This window comes from Gymnoscopelus microlampas (genome assembly GCF_963454915.1).
Source record: "Gymnoscopelus microlampas genome assembly, chromosome: 12".
Lineage (NCBI taxonomy): Eukaryota > Metazoa > Chordata > Actinopteri > Myctophiformes > Myctophidae > Gymnoscopelus > Gymnoscopelus microlampas.
Window position 1 is genome coordinate 50296669 of NC_139949.1, and position 26750 is coordinate 50323418.

The 26750-nt window shown below is 39.7% G+C and overlaps 4 protein-coding genes and 1 long non-coding RNA gene across 5 annotated transcripts in view; 2 read left to right on the plus strand and 3 right to left on the minus strand.

The window, feature by feature from the left end:
- LOC311057417 (uncharacterized protein) overlaps positions 1-26750 on the minus strand; it is a gene marked incomplete at its 3' end in the record, with an annotated part of 440186 nt that overhangs the window by 177180 nt on the left and 236256 nt on the right. The window lies entirely within an intron of this gene.
- The window catches only part of LOC311057874 (uncharacterized protein), a 258441-nt gene that overhangs the window by 10028 nt on the left and 221663 nt on the right, over positions 1-26750 (minus strand). The gene's annotated exons all lie outside the window — the stretch shown is intronic.
- On the plus strand, positions 1525-6334 carry LOC311057096 (uncharacterized protein). The gene is made up of 3 exons (XM_084074023.1): positions 1525-1653; positions 2804-2905; positions 4833-6334. Exons 2-3 carry the CDS (start codon positions 2836-2838, stop codon positions 5978-5980), a joined length of 1218 nt encoding a protein of 405 aa, XP_083930149.1. The 5' UTR covers positions 1525-1653; positions 2804-2835; the 3' UTR covers positions 5981-6334.
- LOC311057018 lies at positions 12673-16499 on the minus strand. The gene is made up of 4 exons (XR_014601941.1): positions 16364-16499; positions 15077-15179; positions 13282-13365; positions 12673-12831 (listed from the first exon to the last, which is right to left on the minus strand). It is a non-coding gene; the product is annotated as an uncharacterized lncRNA (long non-coding RNA).
- On the plus strand, positions 21830-25840 carry LOC311057097 (uncharacterized protein). Its single transcript, XM_084074024.1, has 5 exons — positions 21830-21992; positions 22944-23147; positions 23490-23718; positions 24326-24416; positions 25347-25840. Exons 2-5 carry the CDS (start codon positions 22955-22957, stop codon positions 25665-25667), a joined length of 834 nt encoding a protein of 277 aa, XP_083930150.1. The 5' UTR covers positions 21830-21992; positions 22944-22954; the 3' UTR covers positions 25668-25840.

The following is a 26750-nucleotide window of genomic DNA, read 5'->3' on the forward strand; positions in this document are numbered from 1 at the left end:
TTTGCTAGTTTTCAATAACCAAGGCTAAAATGTAAAATGACATACAGTTGCTTTCCTGGTTTTAATGAGTTAACCATTTTCACCGGCTCACGTCATGTACTTTCTGTACCATGAAATTATAAACCTAAAACCGGTTTCTGCATATACCTAGGGATGTATGCAACACTCCTTCTAACAATACAGGTGGAGTTATTTGCATATTAAAACGGATTTGAAATGTCAAACATGTCACATGTAGTTTATCATGCAACACGTGTGTGTTCCGCCCTCAAATTCATCTCCCCTGCCCGCACACACGCGTTAAAGTCATGCATGTGCGTGTGCGTGTGCGTGTGCGTGTGCGTGTGCGTGGGGGTGGCAACATATACTTAAAGTACTAAAATGTTTGAAAATAGCAGATCTACAAGCTCACAACGCGTCGCGATGCGACGCGTTGTGAGCTTGTAGATCGGCTATTTTCAAATAGCCTAGGTATAAGATAGGGCTAAAGTGATTAATGTTTGATTTATAATGTAATCATTTATATCTGCAAAGTAACTAGTAACTAAAGTTTTCAAATAATTGTAGTGGAGTAAAAGTAAAATTTTTGCCTCTGAGATGCAGTGGAGTAAAAGTAAAAGTATTGGAAATAGGAAATACTCAAGTAAAGTACAAATACCTCAAAATTGCACTTAAGTACAGTACTTAAGTAAATGTACTTAGTTATTTTACACCACTGGGTGTGATGTTGTCTGACATGTTTGAAAATTGGCAAGATGCCAGTGAATGGAATAATAACCTTGGCACATAAAGTACAATGATGATGATGTCGTGACATAAGTGACAGCATGATTGATAACTGTTATGTGACATCATATTCTGGCCCGGGTTCATAGAGTTCTCCTTAAAGGGGTAGTTCACCTCATAAAATGACTTTTGTTTTCTATCAAATACTAGATGATGTAGAAGATGTAGAAGATGTATTTTATTTTTGTGGCATTCCTGGAACAGGGTCCCTGGAACAACATATTTTTGAGATGGGGGTCCGCGGCCAAAAACATATCATTTTGGGGGTCCTCGAAAACATGCTCAAAAGTTGGAGCACCACTGATATAGCAACATACTGTTAGGATTAAGAAAATATTTTTAGATATGTATTTGGTCCATAGAGGTAGATTTGGTCGCGGAACCCCATCTCAAAATGTTTCGTTCCAGGCACCCCCAGAAGCAAAGATTTGAGTTAAATGAGTACAATGACATATGACTATAATAGAGATAGGGATAAATAGTGATTACATTATTGATAATGCATTAAATGTATTAGTTGGATGAAGTGCTTTACTCCTAGATGGATGTTCTCTTGTCTACAGGTCAGGAAGGTCACATAGTACTGTTACTGTATATAAACAATGGACAGTACCCGAGACCAACAGTAGGGGGCAGCAATACACCAACTGGCGACTAGACAAAGTGTTCGTCAGAAGAAGAACATACCCACAATGCAGTAGTGAAAACAACATGGTGTGTTGACTGACTGTTGTTCACACTTTAAAATACCATAGATTTATATAAAAGTAAAATACAAAGAAAAGTAAAACGTGTCGTTTCTAAACAGTGTCGTCGTTAAGCAGCAGGAGGACGTTTGTTAGCAGCTCAACCACTGAAACACAGCAGGTAAAGATCAACTCATTATGTTGGCTTCTATACTTAAAATGAACACATTAATATTGTCGTGTCTTATTATTGACTCATTTAAGATGGAACATGAATGTAATTGCTCTTACTTGCTAGATAATGTGATCCTAACGTGTGTGTGTGTGTGTGTGTGTGTGTGTGTGTGTGTGTGTGTGTGTGGGCGTGCGTGCGCGTGCACACGCACACGCACACACACGTTATGATATGGAGGAGAGGACAGTCAGGACAGATAGACAGAACATAATGGAGGAGAGTACACTATGAGCCCCATTGTAGTTTTAAGGAAAGGGAAGAAGAATAGAGATAGATACAAGAACAAAGAAAACAAGCATAGAAACATGTCAACATGTTCCTGATATTTGGGGTGGCCCTGGGCATGTAAACTTTAATGTTTCTGCAGCCATGTTATCCTTAAAGCAGGGGTCTTCAACGTTTTCAGGCCAATAGGACCCCCTAGCTGAGAGAGAGATGAAGCAGGGACCCCCTACTCTATATTGTATAAAATTGTGTTTCAGATTAAAGTCTTTGTTTTACTTAGTCTGCTCTTTTTTCCCTCTACACCTATAGCCTCTTTGCCAAAAATAGCAGATCTACAAGCTCACACAGATCTACAAGCTCTTGTGAGCTTGTAGATCTGCTATTTTTGGCTAATGTTCCCCATAGAAAAGGAATTCTAGGGTTCAAGTGGTTATTGTAAAAAAAACTAAATCCTATCGCATAAAGATTTCGTGGACCCCCTGTAGTAGCTCTGAGGACCCCCTAGGGGTCCTGGACCCCCTGTTGAAGACCCCTGCCTTAAAGGATGTAAGGATAACATGGCTGCAGAAACATGAATAACAGATGGGCTGCTTTCACCTTATTCACTTTGAACCATATGTGTATGTGTGTATCGGTGGAATCCATCCTTTGATACATCTTCCCTTCTGTAATCTTTTCGTTAAGTGTGATTTCTTCTATAGTACTGTACTGTATACTGAATATACAGTAGTATACCATTATCTTTGCACCAAATGTCCATATGTTGAAAGGTTTGGCTTAGACCATTTAGCCATTACTTTCTACAAATATTATTGTTATTCTTGAGACCATCTCCAGTTATTAAAGTCCTTATTCAATTCCTTCATTTCAGACCAGTGTGTGGAGTCCAGACTGCAGGTGAAGATGAACTCTCCAGACTCAGCCAGGGACATTTCTATTAAACAGGAGGAACCTGAAGACCACCCACACCTCAGTAAGTGTCATGAGCTCTCTCTTTCTTTCATATTGTCTGTTCTGTTGTAGAGCTGTTACAATAATAACACAGACCTTCAATGGACTTTTTCCACAGCTTTGAGGTTTAACCACTTGAACCCTAGCATCCCTATTCTGGGGGGAATATTTGCTGAAATTAACTGATCTACAAGATCTTTAGCTTGTAGATCAGCTATTTTAGGTAAAGAAATTTGGTGTGGAGGGGGCAAAAGAGCAGACTAAGTACAGAGCAAAAGTACAGACTAAGTGCAGAGCAAACCCCAGTCAACTAAGTATTAGTTCAGTAAGTATAGAAGATTAGTATACTATAGATAGAACATACATGGGCAGCTGGCGGCCCGGGGGCCACATGCGGCCCCCACCTTCACTTAATGCAGCCCGCAGGTTAATATAGGAATACTGATATATTATTGATTTCAGCTGTTACAATTTCAAACATGCAAACATGACCCGCTTTAATTACTTCAGTCTATATTAGTAACTTAATGACTAGTATTACAATTCTAATGTCTTTTTTTATGTCCAATGTATTTGTATTTAAGTTCATAAAGTTAACATAAGTATAATTAAATGCATTTGAAATTAAATTAAAATGTTATTTTTCAGGATTCCAATTAAAAAAGAGCAAAAAAAAGAAGAATTTCAATTCTAAAATAGCAGATCTACAAGCTCAAAACGCGTCGCACTGCGACACTTTTTGAGCTTGTAGATCTGCTATTTTTGCTGCTTTTGTGTGACATAGAATGGCCCGACAGTATATGAAATGTGGCCCTCTGGAGTGAGTGTGGAAATATAGTGGCCCTCTCCATCATCAAAGTTGCATCACCCCTGACATAGAGGGTGATAGTGGTTTAAGACATTCCAAGGATATGTCAAACTATTTTCAGATTTTAGGGCATGACACAGCATTTGACAGATTACAGTCTTTGATAATCTGGAAAAAAACAGATTTTTTTTTTTATCACATATGAAAATACAGACAGATTCACAGACTCATTTGTAGGCTGCCTTTAGCTGTAGCCTACATGCAGGGTGAGTGGGGGTAGCGTCTATCTACAGTAGACTATATTGTTGTTCATTTTGTGATGAGGTTAATCTCTTGCATGTTCATAATGATATGATAATGATCATTATGAACCCCAGTGTATCTCTCCTGTGAGGGTGCACTCGTGTTATGAGTTGTCGATACATAGCTGCATGATGGAGACACATCTAGCTAAATTATGCATTGTGGTAGCTAGCTAAATTATGCATTGTGGTAGCCTATGTTTTTTGTGACATTTAGTCTAGGCCAGGGGTCTTCAACAGGGGGTCCGGGACCCCTAGAGGGTCCTCAGAGTTACTGCAGGGGGTCCGCCAAATCTTTGGGTGATATGATTATTTTTTTCACCTCAACCACTTGAACCCTAGCATCTCTTTTCTGAGGAGAACTTTAGCCAAAAATATAAATATAAATATTTTTGGCAAAGAGGTATATAGGTGTAGAGGGGAAAAAAGACTAGGTAAACAAAAAATGTTTAATCTGAAACACAATGTTATACTATAGAGGGGGTCCCTGCTTCATCTCTCTCTCAGCTAGGGGGTCCTTGTGTCTGGCGGACTCCCTGCATACAGACAAACCCTATTCTAGGCAGCTTTACTCCCAAATCAGAGCCCACGTGTGTATTGTGTTTTAACATTGTTTCATGACTCAAATAAAAAAAACTAAACATAGACATTTGAATTACTACTCAAAATTTGTATTTTGCTAAAATCTCGCTAAAACGTGACTTTTCAGAAGTTCAGTTTATAGAAACATGTGTAATAACATGTAGTCAGTAACTGTTTGATGGAACATGGACAAAGGAAGAATTGTTTTGCAATTTAGAAATCCAGTGTTCACTATCATGTTATTGTTCTGCTCCTAGGCATCCTGCACATGGTTGTGTGTAAAGAGGAGGTTTCTCCTGAACAGGAGAGGAGCCCCAGTCTGCTCCAGGAGGAACCAGAGCCTCCACACATTAAAGAGGAACAGGAGGAGATACTTCAAAGACCAGAGCAGCCCGATGGGTCAATGTTGACATCACTAGCAGTGAAAAGTGAAGAAGAAGATTATGATGACGATGAAGACTCTTCTTCCCACTGCTCTGAAGTTGAAGTTGAACTTGAATCTGACACTGAAGTCACTGAAGACAGTGACGATTGGGAGGAGACCACTGAAGACAGTGATGATGAACGGTGTGACAAGAGTTTCAGTGAGACAGGTCCCTTGAAGACACACCAGCGTTCTGACACTAGAGATAAACCTTTCCACTGTAAACGGTGCAAGAAGAGTTTCACTACGTCAGCTTATCTGAAAAAACACCAGCGTATCCACACTGGAGAAAAAACTTTCCAGTGTAAACATTGTGACAAGAGTTACCGTTGGCCAAATGACCTGAGGGATCACCAGCGTATCCACACTGGAGAAAAACCTTTCCACTGTAAACCGTGTAACAAGAGTTTTTCTCGGTCAACTTATCTGTTAAGACACCGGCGTGCCCACAATGGGGAAAAACATTTCGTCTGTAAAACTTGTGACAAGAGATTCAGTAGCAACGGTAACATGAGTAGACACCAGCGTGTCCATACTGGAGAGAAACCTTACGCGTGTAAACTTTGTGACAAGAGTTATATTGATTCAACTGCTCTGAAGAGGCACCAGCAATTCCATACTGGAGTAAAACCTTACCAGTGTAAACATTGTGACAAGGGTTTCAGTGATTCAACTGCTCTGAAGAAGCACCAGCTTGTCCACACTGGAGAAAAATCTTTCCAGTGTGAACATTGTCCCAAGAGTTTCAGGGACTCAAGTACACAGAAGAAACACCAGCGTGTCCACACTGGAGAAAAACCTTTCCGCTGTAAACATTGTGACAAAAGTTATAATGATTTATGTAATCTGAAGAAACATCTTCCCTTCCACACCAGAAAGAAAAAATTCCGTTGTAAACGGTGTGACAAGAGTTTCAATCATGTAGGTTTCTTTAAAAGACACCAGCTTAACACATTGTGTGCCAGAGGTTTATTAAAATAGGGGTACGTTCAGTGCCTGAATATCTTCCATCCACTTACGTTGATACGTGCGAGACGGCGGAGGGTCCCGACTAACGCCTGGAACAATAATATTTCTAACGCGATCCTCCATTGCAGAGTGATCGCCGATCGAAAACGGCTCACATCCACCACGTTAAAAAGAAATGGAGATATTAAGCTTTTAGTCAAGGAGTTAACATTGGAGCGGCCGACCGGAAGGATTTTTTACATGGATCCACATCCGGCCTCTCCTTCTCAGAGACTCCTTGGATTATCCCAACGTTTCGTTAGAGCGCCCCACGTATAAAAAAAAGAAAATGGGCCAAAAACGGTCCGGACCGTTTATGGCACACGACGCATGGATTCTCAAAAACGGTCCGGACCGTTTATGGCACTCAATGTGTTGTTAATCACAACAAGGGGAAAAAAAAGTACGACTATAAATTAGCTTGCTGGGAGGATTAAATTTAACAGGTTGGCTTGGCGGTAGATAGCACAAATATTATGAATATTTGTGCTGCTCATGTCAACAGAGACCTCCATTAGGACTTGTTCTTTAGAGATATTCCTCAGATCTTTTTTTTTTGAGTGGTGCCGAAGGCAACCACTCCTATATCTGGCTTTGTCTGTGTGTCCGTATGTCTGTATGTCCGTGTGTCCACCAAGCTAACATTGGTCAAGCATCACGTGACACGTGACAATATGTTGAAAGGGTGTGCTTTGATTGGCTAGCGAAACGCATGACGAAATAGAGCCCTATAAATAGGTGTGTCACTTTGAAACATCGTTTACATGTTTCAAAGTGACATCAGTGCCATCAGCCAAGCTTACATTGGACATGTTTAACATGTTTATTCTTCATTTAAATCTTACACCAATTAGTTTTAAGTGTTAACGGCAACCATTCCTGAATACATTTAATTATTTGTTTAGCTAGAGGATGCCACAACATGGACTTACGTACATTTATGAATTAACATTTAAACCATATACATTTCATATGGTAGAACTTTTTTTGTTTTTTTTATTTTATAGTTTTGATATTATGGTTTGACAGCGACTGTGTATGTGACTGTGTTAAACCCTTTTATATGATAGTATGTTTTTGTTGCACTTACAATGCTTGAACTTATGCTGCAAAATAGGGACTGCCCAAGGGGGACAAAGAACATTTTCATTATTCTATAACCAGTAACATTGTCTCAATTACTAGGTTCCACATTGCTTTACAGTGTGTTAGAATGTTATTACAATTAATTGTCTCCGCCGAGCCGTTAACCGAGACTTACGTTTTCTCCCTGTCTGTCCGTCTGTGCATGTGTGTGTCTGTGAGCAGCTAATCTCTGGCACCGTTGGGCTGATTGCAGCGAAACTGTGCATGCACACTCCCTGGATGCCAGATCAGAACCTCTGCCCAGATTTTTCATATTCTATCCTGATTGGCATCCAAAGTTTGCAGGAGTGCTCTGTTTTGAACAAAATGCCTCAAATAATGAACGCAGCGTGCGTTCATTGGGAGGAACCAATATGGACTTCCAGAATGGAGCTGTACGTCTACAAGAGAAAAAACGATGGTGTGTACACCATCAACCTGATGAGCGGTTTGCGTGAAATTTTCCACGCAGATTGGAAGAAATGCCACTTGAAATTGTTCAAATTTGCTATGCTTTTAGGGAATCTGGCGTAAACTAATTGACTTCACTGAGGCAAACGATGTGGAAGACTGAGAGTCTAATATGGATTGTACCTACAGCCCGGCGGCATTTAGGCCTTGAAGTTAGGATTTAAGAAGAGAGAGAGAGAGAGGGGAGGGACTTTTTTCTTTTATTTTCATTATTTTTCATTATTATTTAAATATCATTATTCATCCATTACTTTTCAACCATTATTTTGTGATGTGTGTGCAATTTGTATTTTATTTCTATCTTTCATCTTTGTATTTTCATTTTTTTTGTATTTTGTTTAGTGCGGTACAGACACTAACCAGTAGTGGGGGTGGTGGGGGGGGGAGAAAATGTAAAAAGAAAAAAAAAGATATGATGAAAGGATGTTTTTTCCCGGGGGAGCACACAAAAAGAATGATGTGAAGAAATGATATGATACGATGAACTGATGTTGATCCCCTGTCTAACATGCTGAAAATGCCAAATAAACACAAAGGTTAAAAGAAAATCTGCTATGCTTCATGGGTCATGGTGGTGCTATTACAGGCCAATTGCCTTTTTACCTATAACTAAACCCATCTGCGTAAAACTTTGTAAGCACACTCCCTAGAGGCAAAGAAAAAAAACAATTGCTGTGCATTTTTCACAACTTATTTAAAACAATGTTTTTGATATTACTCCTTCAGATGTTATCCAAATTTCACGCAAATTAGTACACATGATCTCTATAGTCATGTGATCAAGACGGATCTGTTAGATTTTCTTCTCTGCAGAATCAGGATTGTTCTCTGTGGAATCAATACTTTTTCTCTGCTTTATCCTGGGGGGACTAATTTCTCCCATGTGTGTGCAGGCAGGAATCAGAATCACATTTATAGTCACATCACACCATTACAAATGTAAAAGAGTGGTTGAGATTCTCAATGTTTGCAGTTACAGGAAGAGTTGGAAGAAGAGAGAAGAAAGGAACACAAAACAAGTAAAAAAGAGGAAGGCACAGGCTATACGTTTGAGTTTATTTAGGATCCGCATTCCAGTTACCTGGAAACAGCTATTCTTCATGGGGTTGACAGATAAACAGCAGTGTCTGCAGCCAGGACTGAGAAAATAGGATTGGGAGTAACTTTCTTGCGGCCCTACCTCTAGGCAACACAATTATATGAAATCTCATGATCAGTTAAACCATTTTAGGTCAGTCTGACCCAGTGCAATTCATCCTTTACAATCAATCTATCTTACAGAACTGTTTTCCTGTTTCCCAGAACATTCTGATGCAATAACCAAACTCTGAACTGTCTGGAACATGCATTATTCTCTTCTCTATGCAATGATTCATATAAAAAATTCTGCTTCAAAATATATATATATATATATATATTTTTTTTTTAAAAACTATATAACGAATCAATATGACTTTAGCCCTCTTTAATACTTTGACGCACATAAGTGTCGTGCAAGACTAGTTAAAGTAGCTGATCTACAAGCTCAAAATACATCACATCGTGACACGTTGTGTGCTTGTAGATTAGCTATCTTCACTATTCTTTAAGGTTTGGATTTTTTTGTGTGCAAATAATGACATGCCCAAAATAGTGATTGATTATGAATTGATAAATGTATTGAATTATTGATTATCAATTATTTTTTATAATCAATTCAAATAAATGCTTTTTATTGAACAATACGGAAGAGACGGGTACTTCGACCCGAGCGTTTCAACTTGGAATCGTGGGGTAAGCACTTTATATTTGAAATGTGAACGTTTTACGGGTTGTAAATGGAGAGATTTACAAAACCAGGAACAAGTTGCGCCATGATAGACGCTTGTGACAGACGAGCGTCATGTGAACCATGGTTAGTGCTCCATCTATTTGTATTTATTGACCCATCATGTAATATGTGGAACATAAATAGAATTGCTCTTATAGCTTACTATAAATGTTCTAAATAACCAGCAGCAGCAAAACATTTATATAAATTGTTTTGTTGCATGTTGTTGTTGATTATGATGTCACAATGTAACCCTATTAGTTACATCAGTGTTATATAGCATTGTATAATGGTGAGCACCTGTCATCTAAACAGTTGACCCGGGTTCGATTCCTGGCCAACGCAGGGATTTTATGTGGTCTGTTCAATTGTATCGTACTCTTCAGATAATGATGGGTCAATACATACCAGATAGCGATGGGTCAAATGTTTTATATTGCAGCAGCAATTTACTGGCATGAGAAAACATACGTTTGGTTTACATTTCCAAAGGAAGTGTCAAAATAAAGAAATAATCAAAAACTAAGAAATGTATGTAAAATTGAAGGGAATCCAGTAATGTGTAAACAGAGCTATGTCACAATTCAACTTAGAACAACTGGCTTACAAGACCACAAATACCCCCAAAAAACAGTGATGTTCTATTCCAATTATATTAACTAGCCCTGCAAGCGAGCCTGCACGGGGCCCGTAAGGGGCCACTTAGGGCTGGCTTAAGGGCCCACCGTGGGCTGCCCACACAGGGCCCCAGGGGGCTTGCTCATTGGCAAAGTGTGGGCCCCTAAGTGCTGGCCCTGCATGGGCAGCCCTCACTTAGCCCTCACATGCCTACAGTGGCCCCGCATTGGCCCACTTGGGGCTATGAATAAGCAGCCCTCACTTAGCCCTCCGGAAGCCCCATTAAACTATAACCTCAAAATAACTATATTCTATTAATCTAAAATGTACTAAACTAAGATCTGCATTGTAAAGAAAAAATACAATAGTTGTTCATTGAATGGTTTATTTTCGGCTTTTGTTTACAACAAATCAAAACACACTTGTGTGGACTTACAAAAAGAAAAAAAAATCACAAATGTATACATATTCAAAGTCAGCTCACACACAAAATCCAAACTCCAAATAGTCAAAGGGATTCAAATCAATGATTAAATATAATACAGAACAAATATAAAACATTGGCAAATATAAAACCAGTGTAACCTTTCCTTTCTTAGTATCCAGACTAAGGCGGAACTGAATCAAGTTCAATTCCACAGCCGAAATTAATACTTGCGTCGGTCTCCGCCTATTAACTTTGGGGTAGAACCCACTTGTATCTTTTATTACTATTTCCCTGTTGCACAATGGTGAATGAACGGTCTCTTTTCTTCAGGCACTGTTAGTTTATTATAACTCCAGCAACATCAAACACGTTTCAAGTTCACTTCACTTCCTCAACTTATACAATAGACAAATGCATACAACATACATACATACATAATACACAATACATACAACATACAATAACCCTTCTCTCACCCCAACCAAATCCTATTGTCACAGACTCCTCTTAAAGGAGACATTTTTTACAATTTTACAACACTACCCCCACTATGGATGGCAATGTATCACAATTCCACTCCATCAGTGCAGTTACAATGTAGCATACTTCACCAACATCTCAGCAGATAACATGGCCCAAGGCAGACTTGGCTTTTTTTTTAGGTAAGGCTACATTGGTAGACTTAGCAAAGTGGGCATATTATGAATCAACTATAAAACAGATTACACCAGTGGTCACTGAACATATACTGGATAGGCAATAGGCATGCTGCACCTCTCTGTTCACCTGCTATTCATTTCAAGTAACATACAAATAATTCAATTCAATTCAATCTTTATTTCAGACTCAAGGTCCATATCACAGACAGCATGACACATACACAACGATAAAAGCAAATAACTCTGTTCAGGTTCAGAATAGCAAAGTATGAGAGTAACCATTTGTTTGTACATACTGTGCAATCCACAAGTCCTTTCCCCCCCTACCTAAGGAGTTCTGGGTAGACTACCATCACTCCTGGTGAGATCAGGGCATCATTCTTGCCCCTTTTCAGCAAATAACTCACCACTAACTATGTTTTTATTTTAAACAGTTCAGTTCAGTCTGTCACCCACTCCCCAACCTCCAGTCACCTGTCAACGGCGAGTCCCCTATACCACCGGCCAGCCTTGAGACTTGATTCTTGAGTAAATTCTGCAAAACTGACAGGAATTCCACAATGTTTCTTCTTGTACTCCTCACAACCTGCCCAGTCCTTTCTCATGGCTGAATTCATCTGGAAATATATGAAAATAAATATTTTATGTGTGTGTGTGTGTGTGTGTGTGTGTGTGTGTGTGTGTGTGTGTGTGTGTGTGTGTGTGTGTGTGTGTGTGTGTGTGTGTGTGTGTGTGTATACATATATACATACAGTGCCTTGAGATTCAAAAATTGATGAAATTAATTGTTTTACTCAAAATTCTCCACACTATACCCCATAATGACAAAATAAAAACATATGTTTTTGATTATTTTCCGACATTCACAGTTAACTGTGGGACCTGATAGAGACATGTGTGTGCCTTCCGTGTGTCAGATCAATTTTATTTACCATAGGCAGACTCCAATCAAGTTATAGAAACATCTCAAGGATGATCAGTGCAAACAGGATGCACCTCAGCTTAACTTTGAGTGTCATAGCAAAGGGTGTGAATACTTATGCACATGTGATTTTGTCTTTTTTTTTTTAGAGGTGCAACCGCTCCTATAAGAGGGTTTAGGACCCATCCGTGGTGAATTTTTTTTTCAGTCGTGAAAATGTGTCTTTCGCTGTGACGCCATGCTGTGGAAAACACACCCATAGGCTGATAATCTTCACACCCAGTGTGAAGTGCTGTGATTGGCTAGCAAGATGCATGATGAAATGAATAACTCATAAATATCACCGCTCACTGGGTGTGATTATGTTTTATTCATTTGCCATGACATCTTAAACATCTATTTTATTTTGTCATTATGGGGTATAGTCTGGAGAATGTTGAGTAACATTTTTTAATAAGGCTGTAACATTGTATATACACTGTATGTGCAAGCAGAGTGTGTGTGTGTGTGTGTGTGTGTGTGTGTGTGTGTGTGTGTGTGTGTGTGTGTGTGTGTGTGTGTGTGTGTGTGTGTGCACACACACACACACACTCTAACATATTTATACTTTTACCTAAGTATTCATTGTCAAAGCTTACTCTTCCACTGGGGCCTCACTGCTAGCTGGCAGACTGTGATAGGGCTCCTTTTGTCCACCCGCTCTGTCACTTGAATTACGCAGCCACACCCTAATCTCCTTCTCAACATCGGAATCCTGAGGACTTGGATGAATGCGTTACTTTCTTACAGCCTCTGAAACATAAAAACAAATAGGCTTATATGAAACAATAATTTGTGTAGGAAGCAATTTCTTATTCGTTGCTGTCGGGCAGAAACCTTGTATCAACATCCTTTAATCTTTTTTTGTTTCGTTTTTGTAAATGAAAGCTCTACTTCGTCATACAACATGTAAACCCTCTGTTAATTTAACTAGTATAATCCAATGGACACAAATAGTCCATTTGGGTTACTTGTTAACTACAGATTTTACAATGGAAGCTGCCATTCTTAGGTTACCTGTTAAAGTGTGTTGTGTGGGAAGCTACTCCAAGTGATTCATTCAACATTATGGTAGTCCTGAAAAAATCTAACACTTTGTTTGCAGACATAAACATACATAAACCATGCTAAATCCAGATGTGACGTGTGTGGGCATTCCTGTCCATGATGTATCTATGTATCTATTGGTGTTATCAAACATACCTGCTGCTGATAGAGAGCGTCTCACAGCAGGGGGTACGGCCACAGGTGAAGGACAGCTTGCAGGTGGAAGGTGGCTCACACTCCCTGTGGGCAAATGATGGTGTATGTCAGCGGATGTCCAAACATATTTTTCAAAGAGGGACATATAAGAAAATATGAAAATACTTTAGGGTCGACTGCATCTCCTGTCATACTGCACCTTTGGACCATGATTAAATCAAATACAAATGCATCACATTACAACTATTTCATTTAACTACAGTGCGACATCAATAGCCGTTTGTCAAATGTAAATCACTCATCTGTACTGTATGCATGCACTGTGTTGCTATTTTATTTACAGTCCAATAAATTATCTTTCTTCAAATGGCTGTGTAGTCAAACGTAACCAGGTGTGAAAACGTCTTTACAATTTTGTTTAATAGAGCACCGAAGTCTGACGTCACTGCCAGTAGAGGGCCAGTAGAGGGCGCTGTTCCAGGGTTCGTGGCTTTATTTTTTATGTTGAAATCCCCATTTGGGAATCTTAGATCACGTCATATAAGAACTGTGTTCCAAACATAAACACACCACCCTGGCGTTTTTGTCAGGGGGGTGGCTCTGCATCGTTTATGATATTCATTCATATTTGATACAGCCTGTTTCTGGCGAAAATGGAATTAAGGTAGGGTAAGTGATTTGCTTTGGTTGAAATAAGTGTTAAATAGCTCTATATTCTGATAGTACTCATTGCTATAGAGTGTTTGTTCAGTTAAAGGAATCTTTTTTTAAAGGAATCTCTCCAGCTCTTTATTAAACACAAAATACATTTTCGTCTCAGTTTTAGTTTCATTTCCAATTTTTTCCAATCAGGATAGAGAACTCAATCAGGATATAGATTAAACAAGTGAAATTTGAAGTGATGACAATAAGAAATTAGCAGAAAAAAATGGAACTGGAACACTATAAAAATGAAGCTTAAAAATGGGTACTTTCTCCTGATTGGCTGAGATTTTGACACCTACCTAAAAATGTATTTTCTGTTTATTAAAGAGCTGGAGAGACGGGGAGACTCCTGTTACTGAAAAAACACTCTATAGCAATGATTACTATCAGAATATAGTGATTTAACCTTTCAACAAAATACTTTTTGTTTTAACCAAAAAATATCACTTACCCTACCTTTAATTCTGCCTTAAAAGTCTTAAGAACTACTACTTCCGGGTCTGAAATCACTGTCCCCACAGCAGCCGCGTTCATGGGAAATGTAGTCTTTGGGTTGTTTGACTCGTTTCTAGTGTTTATATTGTGTTACTCTTTGGGTAAATGTGTACATTTACACCTTCAGTCAATGCTTCATATCCATATGAGTAAAAACACCAGGGTGGTGTGTTTATTTTTGGAACACAGTTCTTATATGAAGCGATCTAAGATTCCCCAATGAAGATATCAATACAAAAAGTAAAGCCATGAACCTGCGGAATGCACTCTCTACTGGCAGTGACGTCAGGACTTCGGTGCTCTATAGAAATGGCATTTCTTTCAGTTAGGAATTCTTACACATTCTGCTGAGAAATAGCCTATCTGCCCAAACTAATTTCAATACACCATCATGTCAATGTATGAATTAGGCTGCAAGCCTATGGAGTTATGGAGGGTATGGGGCTGGGCTGTGTAGTTTAACTTAAAAAAAGGGTCCAAATCCTTCTATTTTTTTTCAAGCGTTTGTTTTAAAAGAGCCGATCTACAAGCCCATTTTCAAATAGCCAATGTATATGAGGTTAAAGTGCCTAGACCGAAGCTATACCAATCTTACCTGCTGACAGTTTGGACACCAGACAGACAGACGGACGGGCGGACGACTCAAGGTGGTCAACAATGCAGTCTCTCACATACAGGCGGTGGTCAAATAAGACTCCCTGTGCACAAATGATGGATTTATTGAGCATTGAAGGATCTACAACAGTGGCTCTCAAATGTCAAGCATTATATCCATGCATTCAGACCATGCACATTTTGTCAATATATCAACAACAAGCTAAGGCAGGGGTCTTCAACGTTTTTAAAATGTTTTATATACAAATATGGTATAATTATGTAGGCCTATAGTGTGATTCATGTGTATAAACATACCATGTTATTGTGCATTCAATACTAAGCAATTAAAATAATAGATAGATTAATATATTCAAGCTTTTAATTCAAACATACATGTACGAGGTACAGTGAGTATTACTACATTGTCACCTGCAGTATTTGACATGAGCGAGGAGAGCTTTGTACAGAATGTGCCATAAACCTTTAACACATGGACACTCCCTTTAGGTATGAATATATATACACATACCAAGGGTGGCTATGTACCCAATGTGAATACTATCAACAATCTGTCAATTGCACAATAATCATGTATACAAGCTATTCAAAAATAGATACAATTTCGCGGACCCCTGCAGTACCTCCGTGGACCCCCTTGGGGTCGCGGACCCCTGCAGTACCTCCGTGGACCCCCTAGGTAGGGGTCGCGGACCCCTGCAGTACCTCCGCGGACCCTCTAGGGGTCGCGGACCCCCTGTTGAAGACCTCTGTCTAAGTTTTCATTTTATTTGTGCTCTTTCTCACACACACAGAGAGAGTGAGTGTGTGTGTGTGTGTGTGTGTGTGTGTGTGTGTGTGTGTGTGTGTGTGTGTGTGTGTGTGTGTGTGTTAGACACATTAGCTAAACATTAGCCTATACTATTCTACTGAAATGATATCTGAATTTGCTAAATGTACTCAAATACAACCCCAACACAACATCACACTTAAACTATAACAAATATTTGCTGTTAAACATAATTATTAATAATTAAAAACTCACCTTATAGGCAAGCAGTAGGCTAGTAGTAGCCTATATTATAAATTATATTGTATATCCCGCTATCATTTCTTGAAATTATTGTCATAAAATCCCTTTATCAAGACAAATTAAATCGCTAAACAACGTGTCGTGATCATAGAGTTGGGTGGTGGTGACTCCAGACAACAGTTGTTATCAATAACCTACAGTAACAGTAGTAGGCTAAAGTCTACATAAATAGTATTTCTGTGTGTCAACACTCACCTAAAATGTCTGCTTCTTCTTCTTTCTTTTATCTTCTCTGAAGTCGGTTAATAATTATTTGAATGAAACCAAAGGTACGCAATTTGTCTAACTGTATTTAGAAGTGAGAGCGCAGCTCGAGTCGCTTGAGCGTTTCATTCTCCCCGCTCTCACTGTTGCCAGATTCTGTGAGAGAAATAAGCAGCCAGGTCTATGAAAATAAGCCTTAACCCTACATTGGCTATTTGAAAATAGCCGATCTACAAGCTCACAGTGCGTCGCATTTGCAACACGTTGTGAGCTTGTAGGTCTGCTATTTTCAAAAAGAAAAAGTTAAATATATTTGTAATATTATTTGAAACAGATGGGGGTCTGCGGAAAAATGCATTAATTTGGGCATCCTTGACATGCAGATGTTTGAGAACTGGTTTAAACAATAGATAAAAATGGAAGCAAGCCCAAATAACTACACTTTAGAAACAAACCCCCAAAAAAGCAACCAACTTAACTACCAATATTTACAAGCAACTTCACAGAAAAACAAGCCCAAAGTCGCTTATAATAAGCAGATATGGCAACACGGTTCACAACCCAGAATGCATTGCGTGTAAAAAACAACAACAGATCTACAAGCTCACAACGCGTTGAATGGCGACCAGATGTAGATCTGTAGATCTGTTCATTTTAGTAACCATAGCACCGGTCTGTTTTGGCATTCAGGAAGTTGCCATATGAAGTAAATAAGTTATTGGATGCATTTTGTCATAATAACAATAATAATAATAATTATTATTATTATAATTAATATAATAATAATAATAATAATAAGTATTATTATTATTATTATGGTTATTATTCAATATATTATTTATGTCACATCACAAGAAAAGGACAAGAAATGTAAAATTAAATTTAAAAATATATAATAATATATACTGTATATATATACTGGGGGGGGGCAATTGTAATGGAAGAAAATCTTCACAGTCTAATGTTGGCAGGTATGATGACTCCCCGGGATCCAAACTAGTTAAAATAGTAGATCTGAAAGCTCACCACGCGTCCCGGGCTTGTAGATCTGCTATTTTCAAGGCGTTTTTTTTTTATTAATTGATGGAATTTCGTCGATTTTTTTATGTATTAATGAAATTATTTTGATACATTTTTGATTTTAGTATTTTTATTGATGAAGATTTTAGATTTTTGAAATTGCTTGGAAGATTTTAGATTTTTGAAATAATAATATAATATATTTTTGTAGGAAACGGAAAAAAGGGATCTTTCCTCGTGACCCATAAAAATGTGTCCATGACCCACAAATGGGTCCCCACCCACTGTTTGGGAAACAGTGATCTAACCCAGTGGTTCTCAACCCTTTCAGGCTGCGACCCCCCAAAATAATCATATTTGAACTGGGGACCCCCCACCCTGATAAGCACTTGGAATGTAGGAGTTGATGCATTACGTTTAGTTAAGACTTTATTGTGAAAATAGCAGATCTTCAAGCTTGTAGATCTGCTATTTTCAAAATGTTTGCCTCTTTCTGATATTATTTGACAATTTGGCCAATGTTTGACCATTTTTTATAGTATAACGTTTGTTGATTACTTTTGATGCAGTAATGTTCATTTTTTTAAGGTATTAAAAAGGTCTTAAAGGTCCTTAAATTGTCACTTCACTATCATCTGGGGACCACCCCAAATCATGTGGGGATCCCCCTGGGGGTCTCGACCCACATGTTGAGAATCACTGATCTAACCAAACTTGACCAGCTGCTAAGCTGGTCTGTCCAGTGTCCAGCCATCTGACCAGCTAAGTCCAGCTGCTAAGCTGGTCTTTGCTGGTCTGTCCAGTGTCCAGCCATCTGACCAGCTAAGTCCAGCTGCTAAGCTGGTCTTTGCTGGTCTGTCCAGTGTCCAGCCATCTGACCAGCTAAGTCTAGCTGGTAAGCTGGTCTTTGCTGGTCAGTCCACCCATTTGACCAGCAAAGACCAGCTACCAGCTTGGCTTTGCTGGTCAGTCCAGCCAGCCAGCTGGCTGACCAGCAAAGACCAGCAGAATCCAGCTTAGTGCCCAGCTAACCAATTACACTGACACACCAGCCTGACCAGCCTGGCCAGCTTGTCCAGCCTGGTATACCATCTAAACCAGCTTAAGACCAGCCAAGACCAGCTAATACCAGCTAAAACCAGCTAAAACCAGCAACCATCATAAGCTGGTTTGTGCTGTTTTTTTCAGCAGGGTTAGAAGACTAGGATGAGTGGCTGCATGTAGATTCAGACAGACAGGCGGAGTGATATGTGAGGCTCCAGGCTCTAGTCTATACAGTGAAATGTTGTAGAAAGTGGAGTGATATGCTGTGTTCTAGAAAAAAAACACACCCTGTGTGAAGTGAGTGGTGCCTTGCTTAGCTTGGCTAACATGTTCAATCAGCCAAGCTAACATGTCCAACGTTAGCTTGGCTGATGGCACTGATGTCACTTTGAAACATGTAAACAATGTTTCAAAGTGACACACCTATTTATAGGGCTCTATTTCGTCATGCGTCTCGCTAGCCAATCAAAGCACACCCTTTCAACATATTGTCACGTGTCGCGTGATGCTTGACCAATGTTAGCTTGGTCGACACACGGACATACAGACATACATACATACATACGGACACACAGACAAAGCCAGATATAGGAGTGGTTGCCTTCGGCACTCAAAAAATAGTTCCAAGTTCAAGAAAAGAGCGTCAAATGATGTGGGAATGTAATATGGGCTGCCCACACTAAAAACGCATGGGGCCCAAAGGTACAAATCTGCTCTTGGCCCTGAACGGACAGACCCACACTGGCCCACTATGGGCTAGCCCCAGCTCAGCCCCAAGTGTGGGCTGCCCACAGCAAGCCCACGGTGAGACCACAGCTGTGGGCATCACCTGGGCAAACCCGCGATGGGCCTGTGCAGGCTTGGTGCGGGCTTGGCATAGCCCTCACTGCCCACACATAGCCTGCATGGGCCCCACAGGGGCTCGCTTGCAGGGAGTGCTTTTGAAATACACACACAATACATTCATCTCTTGCTTTTTGTTTGTTTATTCATCCAGGCCTTTTGCACAAAAATGACACGCCCAACGTGGGGCTCGAACCCACGACCCTGAGATTAAGAGTCTCATGCTCTACCGACTGAGCTAGCCGGGCCTGTAACGTCATGGTGAACAGCTCCATCTAGTGGGCTAGCTCGGCTCTACCACAATAGGGATATTTGAAACAATTTAAACGTCCCTGCAACCACTGAAAACAACTATTATTATTTTATTTAATTCCGGCGAAAACAGGGACAATGTTGTAGTAAATGTCGTCTGGTGGTCACTAACTGTTATATTAAACAACCAGCTCCTAGCAGCAGCATAATGCCATTTATATTATACAATGTTTTTGCATGTTATGTTGATGTCACTATTGTCAGTGAGTGTAGTCAAGTTAGTCTAGTTAAATCAGTTTTATAACAGTGGATAATCTTCTCCATAATAAGCAATGAGGTGTATCTTAAGTGCAGCTTGTAAATTACCAGGATTAGTTCTCTGTCCACTGTCATGTTAATTGGATTTTTTTTTGTTACTTAGCTTATTTCTATCTGTACATAAAAAGGAAAAAAAAATCTAAACAATTGCAAGGATATGTAAATATTGTAAACTGAAATGAACAATGAATGCATTGCAATACAATTGATAAATAGGAACGTAGGGGAGAGTGGGGTAATGTGAGACATTTTTTACATTTTCTCCCCTCTAGGTGAGCTAAAATGATATATCAGTAAAATGTACACATTTCCCATACATTTGGGATGTTTCCTAACAACGGAAATTATCAGAATGTATTCAAGACAAAAGGCAGTGAAAATATGATTGTTTTAAAAAAAGTTTTTTGGTGTCTCACTTTACCCCAGGTCTGGGGTAAACCGAGACAAACCAGAAAAATCAATGGGGTAAACTGATCCACTTACTTTTTTCAGTTTAAAACTACCATAAAAACACATGTTCTAACAGTTAGAATACCGACAGCTAGCTTGACAACCACACATTCCAGAACTAATGTCAGACTAGTAACAGAATCATGGCAATTGGTCATTAAGCACATTTTGCTCTACACAATTGGAAGGTGTCTCACTTTACCCCAACCGAGACAAACCAGTTTTAACCAATCAAACCAATATTAGATTATCAAACCAATTGGATTATCAAACCAATATTAGATTAAACTATGTTTAAGTATTAAACTTAACTTTGAGACAGTTTCCCACTGTACCCCAAGCCATTTGTCTCACTTTACCCCACAGCCACATTTTGGTAAAAAGGACCACTTTTAGCAATTCTGGCTAATCTTCAATTAGCATTAATCACATGGATGTATAGGTTTGTAGTTCATCAACATGCATGACATAAGTTTTTCTACCTGAATCAATTTTCTTTGACACAACAGCTGATTATGTTGACAGCCCAAAAAATTACTTTTACATGCAAAAAACATATTTTAGTGAAAAAAACATGCTTACTACAGCACAATGAGGTCCTCTCCTCCATGGTAAGTGGGAAATGGGAGGGGCTTCAAAATCTAATGGTCATATGACCACACAGGTGTTGTGGTCAGGTGATAAGGGGGGTGTCTCACTTTACCCGGTGTCTCACTTTACCTCACTCTCCCCTAAGCAGCATTTGGAAAGAATGTCTGGGGTGCACACAGCACAAGGTAGATGTGAAAATTCCCCCAGAAGTGAAATAGGCCTACCCCTTAAACCACTTAAGCTCCAGCATCCGTGTTCTGCGGAAAACCTTCGCCGAAAATAGCCGATCTACAAGCTCACAACATTGTGAGCTTGCAGATCGGCTGTTTTCAGCTAAGATATTTAGTGTAAAGTGAAAACAGAAATTACACTAGTATGGAGCCCTGCGGGACTCCACTCAACCAAGTAGGGTTTAAGTGGTTAAGTTTACCACTCTTGGTACAGTAGTAGGTCTTGGTATGTCTCACAGGATCTTGTTGAAATTAACTTTATAACCTCTACCCTTACTTTTAAACTGACCAATGGGGCCAATGCTGACGTTCACTCTTAAGTCAATTCAAGATTATTAAAATAATAATAATAATAATATGGATGCCACAATGAGACTTGTACTCCAGTGTGATATATAATCTTGGTTATGCTACATTGTCTGATTTGGGCTGACTTTGTAATTGTGTGCCCAGTCTTCCACCCCAAAAATCCACCTCAGGTGCCAGTCTTCTCCCCAAAAAGGTGCCCAGTCTGCAAAGGAAGAAAGAATGAAAGAAAGAAGTGAGTGAATGTGCCCACTCCTCTGGTTACCTTGTAGATACACAATGGGCACTACCCAAGATCAACAGTGGGGGGCAGCAATACGTCAGCCTGGCGTCCAGTCTGCCAGAAAAAGAAGAGGAACATACCCACAATGCAGTGTGTTGTGTTTGTTGTTGTGAACTTAATGTAGGAGAGAAACACTGAAACACACTGTTGTGTTTTAAACATAAATAGTCCCTAAACTGAGTATTTGACTGACTGCTGCTGGTAAAACAAACATGATGTTTCAAAACAGTGTCGTCTTTAAGTATTAGGAGGACGTTTGATATCAACCACTGAAACACAGCAGGTAAGTTAAGATGAACAAATAAATGTTCCATTTCTCTTTGACCCTTAATTTCAAATGGAACACAATTGCTCCTAGCTCTTAACTCACTAATTGTTCTTGGCCGCAACAGAAGAACCACATTAGTGGATATTATTTAAGCAAGAACAACTGTCTTTACCTTGCCTTTGTCATGGAGCACTGTTCATTTCAGATTATTGTTTGGGTTTTTTCTCACTGGAAAAGTGGATTGTATGTGAGCGTTGGTGGTATAGTGGTGAGCATAGCTGCCTTCCAAGCAGTTGACCCGGGTTCGATTCCCGGCCAACGCAGAGACTTTATGGGGACTGTTAAATAGTTTCGTACTTTGCAGATAATGATGGGTCAATAAATACAGAGGAGTAAATGTTTTATATTGCAGCGGCACTTTATTGGTATGGGAAAACATACGTTTAAATTTCCAAAGAAAGTGTCAAAAATAATAAAATAAAAATAATTAAAGACTAATGCCATATACTGCTTGTGGAAGTACATCCGACTGAACTTAAACTAGAATAAATCACTGTATTTCAGTTCAGATGATGGCTGGCATTTTATTTTCCATCTGTAACTGGCAATGTGTGCACTAAAAACAACATGCATAATCTGCAAGCGAGAGATGCTTTTTTCCTATGTGTAATTTCACAGCTCTCAGTCCTTTGCATTAGTTATAGTTGGATAACAGACAGATAAGCATTTATTGGACAACATAGAAGCATGACACCTGAAAGCAGAAATGTTCATGCATGCACAGTTCTACATTACTTAGTTGTCCATACTGTCTAGTTCACTTGGCAAATAACAAGCACACTGTAATGTCTAAATGCATATGAATAAATACATCATTTTACAATGCATGTTATAATTGTTATTTTGATATGATGTAGCTGCTGCTTTACTCAGGTCAAATGACATGTATTTTGTGTTTTTCCCCAGTGGCAGAGTGCATGAGAAGGTGGAAGACCTTGAAAGAGGGCTACAAGAAGCACCTGCAATTGGTGAAGGACTGCAGCATAAGTGGCTCGGCCAATGTGCCCATTAAGACCTGGACATTTGCCACGGTCATGTCCTTCATGAAGGACCATCTTGAGAAAAGGGACACGACTGGCAACATGGAGATGAGCGCTGCTACCCCCCAGGGTAATCTGCACCATAATCTTCATGTACATGCACTGAAACTGTTCTTGCACTAATGTCTAGGAACAGATACCAGCTGCTATGCTCATGCACCTTATTTCGAAATCTCATGTACATATATGTTTTGGATGGATATGCTATGCGTATATGTAGATACGTCGTTGTCTCTTCTATCTTTTTATTCCTTATTTTTCCTTCCCTTGCCCCCCCCCTCTCTCTCTCGCCTTTCTCTTTTCTTGAAACATTCAAAAATGGAGCTTGCACTAAAACGAATTTCACCCACTGTTTTACACCTGTAAACTTTGGATGTGACAATAAAGATGATTCTGTTTCTGATCCTACTAGGACCACAGCACAGCAGCACATTTACCTCCCAGGGCACCAGCGGCGTCGTGCGGCCTCCAGGACCACTTAAAAAGCCTGGTGCCACTGCCTCCCGCAAGAGGGCCCATGCTGCAGCTACCCACCCCCACACCTTCCAACCACTTCCAGTACCCGATGAGTTCACCCTGAACCTAGGTCCCATATTGGACTGCCCAGCAGCTCAGGGCACCAGCAGCAGCCTACCTTCTAGGTTTGTTTTATTGTTACATCCTGTGTACAGGTACATAAGAGTAAAAGTTATTGTTCCAAACCTACAAGCTCACAACGCCTCGTGCTATTTTCAGCAAAGAGGTTTGGTGTAGAGGGGAAAAAAGAGCACAGAGTGAAAGGTTAAGATTACTAAGTATCAAGGTTTTAATTGGTTAAATGTCTATTGCTTTATAATGTACAAAGGAACAAAAGGTTTCTACCGTTGCGCCTCAGCCTTAAACGGCCAGTCCGGTGCGTCACAGGAGTAGGGATAATATAGTAGCAGAAGAGAGGAACGATGGAGCAACACGGACAATTTAGGCCTTTTTATTTGGTGCGGTGCAAGTAAACAAAAATAGACTGACGTTTCGGTCTTGCGACCTTCCTCAGAGTCATGTCTGTCTGCCTCAGAGTCATGACTCTGAGGAAGGTCGCAAGACCGAAACGTCAGTCTATTTTTGTTTACTTGCACCGCACCAAATAAAAAGGCCTAAATTGTCCGTGTTGCTCCATCGTTCCTCTCTTCTGCTTTATAATGTACTTTTGTGACTGAATGGTTAGTGTTTCCTTCTGTCCTGATTTATTTTTGTTCTTTTATGTACATGTAGATCTCCATCTCCCGAGGGCACTACAACCCTACCTCCTTCTGCTGCCCAGGACCCCAGCACCCTTTCGGAAGAGGACATCCCAGAAACCCAGGTAAGGGCTGGGAAATATGTCATTATTGCATTGATATTGGAGAGACTAGGTATTGTCTGGGATGTATTCACATGGATTAAAGTTCTCAGTTGCTACGACTGATTGCAGTCATTTTGATTCCATAGAAGGCAGCATTGTCTTCTATGGAAGCATGTCGCACACAGGTCGCGACACGTAGTGAGCTTGTAGATAAGCTATTTTCTGATGTTTGTTATTTTAAAATTAAAGTGTTTGAATTGATCACAAAGCAATTGAATACATGTTCAGAAGAATCTTCAATTAAACCCTAATAATTTCAGTTCATTTAGACACTTCAGCTCAGAAATAACCAGACCATTAATTATCCATTTACCATTTATTAACCATTACCATATTAACCATTTACCATATATGCAATGATATTGCATTCAAGTTTGGCGGTGTGACTCTGCTCTTGTGATATTAAAGATTCCCTTTGCAAACATGTCACAGATAGTCAATCACACAACCCCCAGAGCAGAGCATAAATACAGTTTTACATAAACATTGAACCTTCAATGCCTAATTAAACTACCACATATCATAGTACAATCCATAGAACCACAGTACAATACACAGAATCATAGTATAATCCATAGAACCACAGTACAATACACAGAATCATAGTATAATCCATAGAACCACAGTACAATACACAGAATCAACCTATAACAATATGAACTAAATGCCACAGGGAGGAGGCCGGGGAGGTGGAGGTAATTTGAAAACCTACAGCTGTACAACCTGCAATGACAGCTACCACATACCACATTCACGCTATTTCACAAATCTACCAATCACAGATTAAGCCTAACAAAACTTTTGTCATGAGCTTTTATGTTATTTTCAAATCTTATATGACTGACCAAAAGTAACGTGATATTTCATTTTGTCCGTATCGCCCGGTTCTAGACCCAGGACAATCCAGATTTGGGGCTATCTGGATTTCAGATGTCTGAGGATGAGGAGGACATCCCAGTGCCCCGAAAGGTGCGTCGGCATCAGGCCAACTCCCAGCACCAGAACATGACGGCCTTCCAGGAGAGTCTGGTGTTGGCAATGGCGGAGACCGCTGGACCCTCTGTCCCTCACACTGTTCCGCAGGCTCTGGATGGGGACGACTACTTCTTTCTGGGCATTGCCCACACAGTGAAGACGTTGTCGGCCAGGGGGAAGGCTGTGGTAAAGATGAACATACTGCAGGCAGTCAACAATCAACTGGGAGAGCTGTAGTGTGCTTTTTTTTTTTGTAAAAAAAAACAAAACACACACTACAGCTCCCCTCCAAAACACACTGCACCTAGCCTGGCATTGGCCAGACTGATAGCGTGGATTCACTCTCACGTTCCTCCCTGGTATCAGTCTGGACTTCGGCCCATAGGGAGCGAGTATGAGAAATCAGAAAATGATTTGGATGCTTTTCACTGTTGTACGGACAGCAGTTGAAACGCATTGATGATTTCTCATACTTGCTCCCTTTCGCCGAAGTCCAGACTGATACCGGGGAGGAATGTGAGAGTGAATCCACGCTATCAGTCTGCCCAATGCCAGGCTACACTACACCTCCCCTCCCAGTACACACTACACCGACATTTTTCATATTCTATCCTGATTGGCTTCCAAAGTTTGCAGGAGTGCTCTGTTTTGAACAAAATGCATTCATTTACACACCTTATACAACACTCGCACAGCACATTCCACACATCCATACATTGCATTACATTACTGATTACTGACTTGTTCACACCTCATACTTTTGATTGCTTTTGATTATCCATATTCTTTAATTAGGTCAGAACAATAAATATAATTTAAACGTTTGACCTTGTGTGGACTCCCTCTTTTTGCCATGTATAACCCTAGTGCATGACAATAGGGATGGGTCAAATGTTTTGCAGCAGCAATTTACTGGCATGAGAAAACATACGTTTGGTTTACATTTCCAAAGGAAGTGTCAAAATAAAGAAATAATCAAAAACTAAGAAATGTATGTAAAATTGAAGGGAATCCAGTAATGTGTAAACAGAGCTATGTCACATTTCAACTTAGAACAACTGGCTTACAAGACCACAAATACCCCAAAAACAGTTATGTTCTATTCCAATTATAGTAACTAGTGCTTTTGAAATACACACACAATACATTCATCTCTTGCTTTTTGTTTATTTATTCTCATGCTCAGTCTCATGCTCTACCGACTGAGCTAGCCGGGCCTGTGACATTATATTGAACAGCTCCTTCTAGTCGCTTAGCTCGGCTCTACCACAATAGGGATATTTGAAACAATTTAAACGTCCCTGCAACCACTGAAAACAA

Excerpts from the sequence above, each read along its gene's own strand:
- LOC311057096 (XM_084074023.1), top strand. The coding sequence starts at position 2,836 with ATGAACTCTCCAGACTCAGCCAGGGACATTTCTATTAAACAGGAGGAA. Across the intron at positions 2,906-4,832 it reads TGAAGACCACCCACACCTCA|GCATCCTGCACATGGTTGTG; the intron begins GTAAGTGTCATG and ends TTCTGCTCCTAG.
- LOC311057097 (XM_084074024.1), top strand. The coding sequence starts at position 22,955 with ATGAGAAGGTGGAAGACCTTGAAAGAGGGCTACAAGAAGCACCTGCAA. Across the intron at positions 23,148-23,489 it reads GAGCGCTGCTACCCCCCAGG|GACCACAGCACAGCAGCACA; the intron begins GTAATCTGCACC and ends TGATCCTACTAG. Across the intron at positions 23,719-24,325 it reads AGCAGCAGCCTACCTTCTAG|ATCTCCATCTCCCGAGGGCA; the intron begins GTTTGTTTTATT and ends ATGTACATGTAG.